The sequence below is a fragment of the Diachasmimorpha longicaudata genome, chromosome 18 (genome assembly GCF_034640455.1).
Source record: "Diachasmimorpha longicaudata isolate KC_UGA_2023 chromosome 18, iyDiaLong2, whole genome shotgun sequence".
Taxonomy (NCBI): Eukaryota; Metazoa; Arthropoda; class Insecta; order Hymenoptera; family Braconidae; genus Diachasmimorpha; species Diachasmimorpha longicaudata.
The window spans coordinates 418,624-430,684 of NC_087242.1; the positions used below are offsets into that span (position 1 = coordinate 418,624).

Genomic DNA, 12,061 nt, shown 5'->3' on the forward strand with positions numbered 1-12,061 from the left:
TCTGATTGTAGTCATGCTGTTGGGGTTGATGTATTTGATGATGCTGCTGCTGTAGAGGCTTGGGTAGTGGTCACTGATGAGCTGTATGAACCCGGCTTGTCATGGTGGAGAAGTGTGTGGTGAGATTTGTTGCATCTCTTGCATTTGAAGGTGCTGAGGCACTCCTTTGCCCCATGTCCACGACTCAGACAGTTGAAGCACAAGCTTAGATTGCTGGCAGTTTTTTCACGTTTGGGGACTGGCATTTTGAGGAACTCTTCACAATCCATCACCCGGTGTTCGCCTGAACAAATTCCACAATTCCGTTTGGAAGTGGTCACGAATACTTGAGCCTTGGGTTTAACCTGATTCTTTAAGTTTCTGGGTCGTTCACTTCTGGTTATTGGTGCCATTGGAGGTGGAATTGCACTTGAGCAGGTGCCACGTACTTCGAGAAATTCTAATAATAACTTGTGTGAGCACATCTCCTTATTCTTTAATTCTGTTTCCCACTGATGGAAGGTCTGGGCACTGATCTTGCATGATATCAAATGAATGATCCAGGAATCCCAAGTATCGACGGGTTCTCCAAGGTTCTTCAAGGCACTGAGATGTTGGCGTATGGTGTCAACTAGATCCTCCAGGGCTTCAGGGGTATCACGATGCAGGCTAGGGATGGAATTTAACAGTGCTATGTGTCTCAATATATTTTTTCTCGGGTTGTCGTATTTATTTTTTAATAGACTCCACGCTTCCTCATAATTGCGTTCTGATCCTCCCATAGATGCTACGGCTCTCTTCGCTTTACCGGTGACATTGGCGAGTAAATATTGCAGTTTGTGTACGGTAGCGACTGACTCATTGTAATGGATCATCGTTTCGAATTTATCCTTAAATTCGGCCCAATCCTCGATGCTGCCGTCGAATGTTGGTAAGTTTACCTTTGGCAGTCTCAGCTGTTGTTGTTGAGGACCATTGTTTTGCCCAAAGGTGCTCATCATACTGTGGTCTAGCTTTTGGAAAGGCGTGCTACCACTTGCTGATGCTCGTTCTGCTTCTGCAGCCTTACGCAATAATTTTCGGGCTAATGCTAAGCCTCTCTCAAAGCCAGCCTCGATATTGTTGACCTCTTCTAGGTGTGCTGGACTTTCTTCATCAGAGATCCTTTCCATTATTTTATCATGGATGTCGGATAGGGCCTCTATGTGTTTTTTGAGGCTGTCGGTTTTTACCTCAACTTCATCTAGATCTGGAGTTTCGCGCACTGATTCGAGCCACTGGAGAAAGGTTGTCACACGTTGCTTCAGCTCATTTCGTCTACGTACGAGTGTTGTGAACGCAATGGGAGCCATGATGTCTGCGGTATCTTCAGATGGCGAACTGATGTTTTCACGTTGATCTGCCACGGTAACCCCGGATGATGATTGCCTGATAAGCTGTTTGCTTCGGTTACTCTTTGGAGAGTGTTGAATCGGCATTAATATTTCTTCTCGAAAGTTGCTTCTCCCCCGGTCCAGTACCGATGTGAAGAATGCGACACGTTGTGAATGAGAAGAAGTTAAGATCCGAATTTGATAATGGACACAATCTCCGATCCGTATGGCAGAGAGTCGGAGAGAATACACGAATTACGCACAAAACACAACACGAGAAATTACACGAAAATACTAACACGGTTGAAAATTAGATAAGAAATATTGTACTATCCGGCTCGAAGGACCAAAAAATGTATCGTTTGAGAGATACTTCCGAATGCCGTGGTAAACTTTATTCGGATATTAATGGGGTGAATAAAATACTCGAAATTCTAACACTTTTTCAGAATATCAATGAATATATTTGGGTTTGGATTGTACAGTGTCACAGTGGACTGTATTGAATGTTGGGAATGAATTTATCGTACTGACTCAAGATGAGCAAGTCGCAGTCTTTATACCGAGCTAGAATCGTTGTAAATTGCTCGGCATTGTAAAAATTGGGGAATTCCCGGAACAACTAAATATTGGGAATCTAACACAAATATTGGGACTCATAAAGTTAGAGTAGGGTCTAGATCCCCTGGGACGCGGGCGATGGTCATAGGGACTAGGGATATAGTGACCTGGGATTAGGAATTTTTAGTGGAAGTGCCTTTATGACACTACATTAAAATATGAAAATTATAATCGTAAATGAGTGGGGAAAATTAAGATACAGATGTTCTAGTAATAAAATTCGTAATCCTAATGAGACACCATATGAAGAGCAAATTGCTATCACGACTCAACAGGTGCAATTCTATTGGCTGAAATTTGGGTGGGAAAAATAATCAGTAGTAATACCCCAAGACCTTCAAAATTATCGGATATTTCCCGAGAGTTTCGTTGCGTAGCAACGAGAGGGATAAGGTTCGCAGGTTAAAAAACCCGAGCGCGAAGCGCGAGGGTTTTTCTGCGAATCTTATCCCGATCGGTGCTACGCAGGGAAACTGGAGGGAAATATCCGATTAATTTTGAAGGTCGAGGGGTATTTGGCTGGATTATTTTTTTCATTCCAATTTCAAACAATTAAATGTGTGGCATTTCACGTCATATAGTATGGTTTTTCACTCGTAGTTGTGGCTTCTCCAGCGTATATTTTCTGTCGGCACAAAATTCAGAGAATTGTTTCCAAATTGTCGCTTTTGTCTTCACTGTATTATTAGGAACATTATTTTTAATTTTTTGATCAATAATCTCCAAGGATTCTCCTCCAAATCTGCTCATGTCGAGGTAAAGTCTTTGAACTTGATTTTTTGTAATGACAGTTTTGGGGTTTGAAACGCGTACAAATTGTTTATCGGATATTTTCATTGCTTAGCAACAAACAGGGAAATATTTGAAAAATATCCGAAGTAAAACTCTCTTACTTGTACCACGTGACGGGAAATGCCACCATTTGATTGGTTGAAATTGGGATGAAAAAAATAATCACAAAAAATTCAGACAAATTTTTTTAACAATCTCTGGCTAAGAAGTTTCACTTCTGTCGTGCATAAAGTTTATACACATATATTTTTTTTAATCAACTCTTTTAAAAGTAATTAGTGGTAAAAATAAAATTCCTGATTTTTTGATATTTTTTTCCATTTTCCAAAAAAAGGATCAACTTTATCAATGTACTCTACACATTGATACAATTGTAGGTTTAAAAACATGCACACAGAGGCCCATTGAGGCTGACTGGCGCATGCGCGTAAAGTACGTGACACTCCGTAGTAAAGCCTCGTATCGTATTTTAAAATTTCTGACATTTCTGTCGACAGATTTGTCCAAAGTTTACTGCAGACAAAAAAAACGCAAACACCCAGGGACTCATTGAGCCTGACTGGCGCATGCGTTCAAATTACGTGACAGTCCGTAGTAAATGCAAAGGCGCCGCCTCTAAAAATATTTCTTCATGTAAATTTCCTTCTACCAGCTTGGAACGGGCAGGTAGAAAAAAAATCAATTGCATAGCGGAAATTTATGAAACAATGCAATCATTAGTTGAAGAACAAAATCAATTTCGTCAAGGACAGCTAATTTAATTTTAAAAAGAAAATTTCAAATTGTCATAACTTTGTTGTAAACAATAAAGAAAAAAAATCATCTCTAGAATAAACTTTTATAATTTTCTGAGAAAATTGCAAAAAAAAATCATAAATATCTCTATTTTTCAGCAATTTATGATTTTTTAATGTATCTGCTATCATGCCCTAGCTTCTAGCAACCCTACCTCGGTTAATTTTCATTTTAAGCGAAAAAGTATAAAAATCACTTTTATGCAATATTTGATGCTTTACAACTTCTATGAAAACTTTCTTTTCCTAGTCTGTACCGTTTTCCCAAAATTAATAAAAAAAACCCTTTATTTATTTATTTCTCCCCTTGCCGGGGGCGAATTTAAAAAAATCTTTCCCAATTCGTTTTTATATCTTTCAAAGTAACTTATATCAAAAATTCAAGTATTTACCCCAAGATTCGCATTTCGAGGCCTATTTTCTTGGACTATTAAGCCTTTTCTGTTTATTACTTATTTTAGCGTGGGGTCTGTTTGCTGTTAAGGCCCAGACTCTTGTAAAACCGAATTCGAGTTTCCGTCCCATTACAATTTTTATGGAGGTTCTATGAGTTCTCTTCGTAACCAGAAGTCATAAATCCCTGAATAAAATTGCGTCGATACTGTGTTTTATTTTCAACTTTCTGAAGTCGTAAATTCCAGAAATCTGACTTGATCAGAACAGTATCTGCAATTTTCACTACACGCCGAAATTTTCTTTGTGTAGTTGTTTTTTTAAAGAAGGGAAAGAAAAAGGGGAAATTCGCTGAGGAGACTTGAGGAGGAGGTGACTTTGATTAATAAACACTTGAAATTATTTTATTTTAATTTAATATTTTATATAAGGAGACAATATACAAGGGTACCTCCGATGAGGTGTTTCTTCTACGAGATGAGGTTTTGAACTAAAACTAAATTGAAAAAATGAATTAGTCAAAAAATGATCTGTGTTGGGAGGGATAATGTTTTAATTGGGGAATTCGGAAATTCAGGAACTAGGGAGAGGGAGAAATTGGCGCCTTGGGCCTATTCTCCAATAAAAAGTGTCTGGGTGAAAATGTTGTGGGACTATTGAGGGTCGAGTGCTGTAAATGGACAGATCATAAAACAATTCTGAAGGGTCTAATGGAGATGTTAGAGAAATGGTTTAAGTGAATTTATGGATTTACAATTTTGTCTAAAGGATAAGGCTGAGTGGGATAAATAATTCTAAAAGGTATTAAACAATAAAAAATGAAAAAATAAGAGATTGAATTGACTGCATATTGAAGCCTGTCAATTTCGCGTACTGGAGACGCAACATACTCCCCCGTTGAGAGCTGAGCGATCAATTATTCCTTGGAGATGCTGGAGTCCACAGGTAGTGGTGCCAAGCGTCGAAGATTTCGATCTACTTCTCCAGTAGATGTCCGCAGCCTAGCCTTCCTGGTGATACCATCGTCTGATGGGTAGATTTTAATGACACGGCCCATGCGCCATTTCAGAGGGGGTAAATTGTCGTCGCGCAAGAGCACCAATGCTCCAACGCCAATGTCATGGTGTCCTGAAGTCCACTTATGACGGATGTTGAGTTCGGAGAGGTACTCCTTATGCCACCGATTCCAGAAATGTTGCTTAAGCTTCTCAAGGTGCTTCCAGTAAGAGAGACGATTGCTAGGGACCTCTGTCCAGTCAGGTGCAGGGAGATCAGTGGTGATGTGTCCATGCAGGAAGTGAGCAGGCGTGAGAGCATTGAAATCGTTTGGATCGGATGATAATGGAGTCAATGGTCTTGAATTGAGGATTCCCTCAATTTTGATGCAGAGAGTATTGAACTGTTGATAGGTTAACAATTCATTTCCAATAACTCTTTTCATATGTTGCTTACAAGACTTCACGGCGGCTTCCCAGATGCCACCGCAATGAGGAGATGCAGGGGGGATGAAATTCCATTCTATGCCTTGTTCGTTCAACTTTCGATTGATGAACTCACCGTGCTTTTCGTCGTTGAGAAGTGCGTAGAGTTCCTTCAACTCTTTGTTTGCACCGATGAATGTAGTTGCATTATCTGAGTATAGAGCCTTGCAGGAGGGATGTCGGGAGATGAATCGGCTGAGTGTAGCCAAAAACTCTTCACTGGTCAAGTCATCAACCAGTTCGATGTGTACTGCCTTTGTTGTGAAGCACACGAATATGCTGACCCAAATTTTTTATTTTCTTAAGATTACGGTATCTTCGTTCTTTGATGAGGAAGGGACCACAATAGTCCACACCAGTGTGAGTGAAAGGGTTTGCTTGTGTGATGCGTATACTTGGGAGATCTGCCATAGGGTAGTTGATTGAAGGTGGATCTACCTTGGCACAGTTGACACACTTGTGAATGATAAATCGTACTTGACTGCGCCCATTAATGGGCCAGTATCGCTGCCTGAGTAGATGGAGAGTTGTCTGGATGCCTGGGTGAAGATTAGCCAAATGAGCTTTCTTGATGAGGAGGTGAGTGATGTAATGTCCCTTTGGTAGCAATATGGGATGTTTGCTATCTAGGGGAAAATTACGAGCCTTTCTTAGCCGACCACCAACTCGAATGAGTCCGTTGTCATCGAGTTTCAAACTGAGGTTTTTTAAGCGATTTTTTGATGAAAGAGGTTTTCCTTGTCGAATGAGTGAGAGTTCTGTGGAGAAGACTTCTTCTTGTACCAGTTGGAGAAGTTTAGTTTCGGCTGCTTTAAGTTCGGAGAGAGTGAGATATTTATGGGAAGACCTCTTGCGCCACCTTAAGCACCATCCAGTGATTCGTTTAAGCCTTTCAAATGACGAATATCTACGTAGAAAGAGATTGCTGGCGTGTTCAGTGACATGAAGACAAGTAACCTTTCGAAGTTCGGGTAATTCCGAAGGTTTTTCTATCAGAAGATGAGGCCAATACTCTTCAGGATCATGAAGCCAGCTAGGACCATGCAGCCAGAGATGATTCTTCAAGAAGTCAGAAGCAAGTTCACCCCTGGATACTGCATCTGCGGGATTATCATATGTGCGTACATGTCTCCACTCTATGTTCTTGGTAAGATCTTGGATTCGAGACACCCTGTTAGCCACGAATCGTTGAAGGAGGTGAGGAGATGTTCTTATCCAGTGGAGAGCGACAGTAGAGTCTGACCAAAAAACTTCTCGATGTGGTGTGAGGTCCGTTGCTTTTTTCACTGTGGCATACAGGTTAGAGAGGAGTTCCATCGCACAGAGTTCCAGGCGAGGGATGGTGTGATTGCCTTTGAGAGGAGTGATCCGAGATTTGGCACAGTAGAGGTTGATCTGGCTTTTTCCATTGTCGTCGATTGACTTGAGATAAATGCAGGCCCGTAAGCACTTTGACTGGCATCGCAGAAACCGTGCACTTCTACATGTTTGAGATTCGATGTAACTTGTCGTTTAAACTGCATTTTGTTGAGTAGAGGAAGTTGTGATGCAAACTCATTCCATTTTGTATGAATTTCTGTCGGTGTAGAATCATCCCAATTCAATTTGAGTCTCCAGAGCTCTTGTTGTATGATTTTGGCGTATGTTACCACTGGATTTAATAATCCAAGTGGATCGAAGATTCTTGCAACGTCTGATGCAATGGTCCTCATGGTGATGACGTCCCGAGTGGCGATGGGGTTGACAGTATACACAATACTATCATTTTGCGAATCCCAATGGATTCCTAGGGTTTTGAGGGTAGGATCATCTCCGCCGAGTAATTGAAGGTTGACGGTTGACTTTGGTAGACCTTGTAGAATGTCTGGGGTGTTGGAGGCGCACTGTCGTAAGTTGAAACCGCCTTCTTTGAGTAGGTTCATGATGTCATCTCTGAGATGTAGGGCTTCTTCAAGTGTAGCGGTCCCCGTGAGAAGATCATCTACATAGAGATCTCGTTTTAGTCGTTCAGCTGCTACTGGGTACCTTTCGTATTCATCATTAGCCAACTGGTGTAGGCATCTGACTGCTAAGAATGGGGCAGAGGAGAGTCCAAACGTCACTGTCTGCAACTCATATGTGTTGATTTTGTCTTTCTCTCGCCAGAGAATACGTTGATATTTCCTATCTTCAGGTCTCACAAGAACCTGGCGATACATCTTCTCGATGTCACCAGTGAGTATGTAATTGTGGAGCCTGAATCGTAGCACTAGGGATAGAATATCGTCCTGGATGGTTGGACCAACCATCAGGGCATCATTGAGAGACAGACCAGTACTGGAGCGAGCTGATCCATCGAAGACAACTCTAGTCTTTGTGGTGAGGCTGGTCTCCTTGATGACCGCATGGTGGGGCAGGTAGAAGCCATCTTCTAGCTCTGCATTAACCTTCTTCATGTGGCCAAGGTCAATGTACTCGTTGATAACCTTGGTGTACTCTTCTGCTAGCTTGGGGTTCCATTGGAATTTTCGCTCTAGTGAGAGAAGGCGACGTTTCGCCTGGAATAATGAGGTGCCGAGTTGAGCCTTTTTCTCATTGAAGGGAAGGGCCACCACATACCGACCCTCGGAATTGCGTGATACGTGTTGCTTAAAATGAAGCTGGCAGGCTGCTTCTTCTTCTGATTGATGGCTCTCCCTGAGCCCAATGTCCTCAATTTCCCAAAATCTTTTGAATTCATCAATTATTTTGGTGAAATGACATTTTGCTTGATCGTGGTCGGACTCGTCACTCATACTGCCACAGACAATCCAGCCGAATAGAGTTTTCTGAAGATGAACGTCGGCTGCGTTGGGGAGCTTAATTTGTCCTATACTGAGAACAGAGATTGAGGTACTGGACCCCAACAAGACCTGGATTGGAGCAGGCTTGTGGAAGTTCAGGTCTGCGAGGGGCAGATTCTTGGGAATGTCTAGCAAGTCTCTATCAATTTGCTCATTGGGTATGAGAGATGAGATTCTTGGTATGATTAAGAAACTCAATTCTTTTTTGAATTTATTTAAACGAGAGGTGATTGTAGTGTTGATTTTGTGGCTTACGATTGTTGAGAGTTGATCCAGCGCTCCGATTGGAATGGAGCAAGTTATCTTGGTGATGCCAAGCTCAGCTGCCAATTCCTGAGTGATGAAGTTTCTTGTGGATCCAGTGTCGATGAGGGCACGACATGGTACTGGTTGACGGTTCTTGTTGAGAATGTTGATGATTGCTGTGGGCAGGATGTCTTGTCCTGCTGAATCCAATGGCAGTGAGATGGCTGATGAAGTTGGGCTGCTTGGAGTATTTAGTCATGTACTGGTAGTGCTTGGTGTTGGTGGAGATTCCTTGATGTAGTGGAGTAATGAGTGGTGCTTGGCTTCGGGATCGTTACACGTCTTGCAGAAATACTTCGACTTACATTCTTTGACTCCGTGTCCTTTGGCAAAGCAGTTGAGACAACGGCCTTGATTGAAAATCACCTTCTTACGCTTTTCGATGTCCATCTCCATGAATTTAGGACATTCATAAATTCTGTGCTCTTCAGTACAGACTGGACATTTTTTGATGATGTTGGAGAAGAAGGTTTGTGCTTTGGGATTTGAGTGACTGAATGAAGGATTACCTTGATGTTTGAATGTTGAGCCCTTTTGTGCGGGGTTTCTGTTTAGTGGATCACTCTTCTGTTTGTTATTTCTTGAAGATTCTGTACTGCTTTTGGCACAGATTCCACGTTTTTCGAGGAAGTCGAGGAGTAGCTCGTACTTCGGCATGTCATTGCCTTCGATATGTGTTTCCCATTGGAACACGAGGTCATCATCCAGCTGATTGAGGATAATGGTGCTGATCAGGCCATTTAGCTGCTCTTCTGGGCTGCCGAAGGCATTGATCAATCGTAATTGCTGGCGCACAAAATTCACTAAGTCTGTGAGGGATTTGTTGCTCTCCCTGTTCCTCTTTCCTACGTTAAGAAGTAGAGTACAATGGCGTCGGAGAGCTTGCCTGGGGACGTTGTATTTTTTGTCCAGGAGATCCCAGGCTACTTCGTAGTTGTGCTCAGTGATCTCCAATGCTTCGATCACTTGTTGAGCTTCTCCAATCACTAGCGATTGAAGATACTGAAGTCGGATAACCTTTCCAACGCTACTTGGGAGACGAGCATTAAATTGATCTCGGAATGGTCGATACTTGTCGAAACTGCCATCAAATTTGTCAAGAGTTAATTCAGGCAATTTCATGTTAAATTGGGGAGGATAGCTAGCTCCAAGAGTGGGTGTCTGTTGAGAGATGGGTGCTGATGAAGGGAGCTGATTCTTGGTGTTCATCAAATGTTTCAATGATGCTACTGCGTTGTGATAAGCATCTTCAATGGTCTCGGTTTCTTCTAGATTTACGGTTGCGTGGTCCAGGTCTAGCTCGAGGAGGGTGTCGTTGCTTTGTTCCCATTCAGCAAACTTTTCTCGAATAGTTTTCAATTTTTCCTCTATGAGTTCCACCATTGCATCTCTGCCCTTTGCTTGGATCCAATTGTTACACTTAGTGATTCTCATCTTCAGAGCTGTGCGTTTGTTTTTTAATGTTTCGACCTGAGCCATGTCGTTGATTGGATTTCCACGTTCGGGACTACGCGGCAACATTCACTATTTTGGGCTCCCCCGGTGCGGCGAGTGGAAGCGTGAGCGATTTTATTTATTTATTTATTTTTTTTTTTACGATATGCAAAGTTCACACGCGAGTCACTGATTTTATTATACACACAATCTTTTCACGAACTGTCACACTGAGTCTATATATTAGTGGTTTTTAAAATAATCCGGCTCGAAGGACCATGAATAAAATTGCGTCGATACTGTGTTTTATTTTCAACTTTCTGAAGTCGTAAATTCCAGAAATCTGACTTGATCAGAACAGTATCTGCAATTTTCACTACACGCCGAAATTTTCTTTGTGTAGTTGTTTTTTTAAAGAAGGGAAAGAAAAAGGGGAAATTCGCTGAGGAGACTTGAGGAGGAGGTGACTTTGATTAATAAACACTTGAAATTATTTTATTTTAATTTAATATTTTATATAAGGAGACAATATACAAGGGTACCTCCGATGAGGTGTTTCTTCTACGAGATGAGGTTTTGAACTAAAACTAAATTGAAAAAATGAATTAGTCAAAAAATGATCTGTGTTGGGAGGGATAATGTTTTAATTGGGGAATTCGGAAATTCAGGAACTAGGGAGAGGGAGAAATTGGCGCCTTGGGCCTATTCTCCAATAAAAAGTGTCTGGGTGAAAATGTTGTGGGACTATTGAGGGTCGAGTGCTGTAAATGGACAGATCATAAAACCATTCTGAAGGGTCTAATGGAGATGTTAGAGAAATGGTTTAAGTGAATTTATGGATTTACAATTTTGTCTAAAGGATAAGGCTGCGTGGGATAAATAATTCTAAAAGGTATTAAACAATAAAAAATGAAAAAATAAGAGATTGAATTGACTGCATATTGAAGCCTGTCAATTTCGCGTACTGGAGACGCAACAATCCCTTTTTGACAATTTTTAAATGTTTAAAAAAATATTCTTGTAACTTAATAATTTTGTTATAGAATAATTACAATTTTTTCTACGATCATGAGAATATAAAAAACTCGTTGTTAGCACAATCCTAATTCATCTCGAATTGAAAAATAATTCGAAAGAAGATTTTATAAAATCTGAGTTACTAATCTTATTATAAACCGAATCAAAAAATTATTTCAACATTTCTTTTTATCTTAAATAGTTTTAATTTTAAATTGTTAATTTTAAATTGCTAATTTTAAATTGTTAATATTTAACCTATCTAATTATTATTTATCTTAAAGAGAATTGTGGAGGGAGAAAATGGGACCTCCCGAAACAATTCTCATTTGCGGTCTGGAGAGGGGAAGTCCGCCCACACTCTCGACACCTCAATGTAGAGGGGTTGGAGTTAACCCTGAAACATTGAGACTATAGAGTAGGGAAGGGAAAATTCGGGCCCAAGGTCATCAACCATTGGTCCCCTGATGTTTCCTTCCATACTTCTGAGGACACACCCTCAGGCAAGGAACAAAAACTGTTTGCGCGCCGTTTTCCTCCTCAGTGTGTATTCCTCCGTTTCGTTTAACTAATTTGCAAGTTTGTATTTTCGTTTGGTCCTCCGAGACTATTTCTGTTTCTGTCTTTCAAGACATTTATAAGTCGTTCGTGACTTCGATTTCAAATTTATATTATTCAATTCTTTTGAGATTTTTCTCTTGTTTTAGAAGTACAATAAATTCGTTTATATATATACAGGGTGTAGATCAGGTAGAAACGAACAGTGAACAGGCATGTTTTGGGGGTGATTCTGAGCAGAAAAGTCTTTTTCCACTTTTCGCTCGGACGCACCCCTGCAGAGATATGGGGGTGAAAAGAACGGCCAATGGGGCGCGAGCATTGCGCGGCTCTCCATCCGTGTGCCGCGGGTAAGCAGTGTGCGTGCTTCCCCTTCTCCTCGGGCGAAAGATATTTCATGACAATCCTTTCGGGGGAGGGGGGGGCGCTAGGGTGATTAAAAACCGATTATTATTTACATTAGTATTATTTATTAAAAGACAAGATTCTGA

The 12,061-nt window shown here is 41.0% G+C and overlaps 4 protein-coding genes across 4 annotated transcripts in view; 1 reads left to right on the forward strand and 3 right to left on the reverse strand.

The window, feature by feature from the left end:
- LOC135170878 (uncharacterized) overlaps positions 1–12,061 on the reverse strand; it is a 371,576-nt gene that overhangs the window by 24,051 nt on the left and 335,464 nt on the right. The window lies entirely within an intron of this gene.
- Positions 1–12,061, forward strand: part of LOC135170876 (uncharacterized) — a 38,507-nt gene that overhangs the window by 13,830 nt on the left and 12,616 nt on the right. The gene's annotated exons all lie outside the window — the stretch shown is intronic.
- LOC135171054 (uncharacterized) lies at positions 12–1,457 on the reverse strand. The gene has a single exon (XM_064137343.1). It carries the CDS (start codon positions 1,455–1,457, stop codon positions 12–14), a length of 1,446 nt encoding a protein of 481 aa, XP_063993413.1.
- Positions 4,869–10,040, reverse strand: LOC135171055 (uncharacterized). The gene is made up of 4 exons (XM_064137344.1): positions 8,765–10,040; positions 6,884–8,698; positions 5,745–6,785; positions 4,869–5,683 (listed from the first exon to the last, which is right to left on the reverse strand). The coding sequence occupies exons 1-4, from the start codon at positions 10,038–10,040 to the stop codon at positions 4,869–4,871; spliced, it is 4,947 nt and encodes a 1,648-aa protein (XP_063993414.1).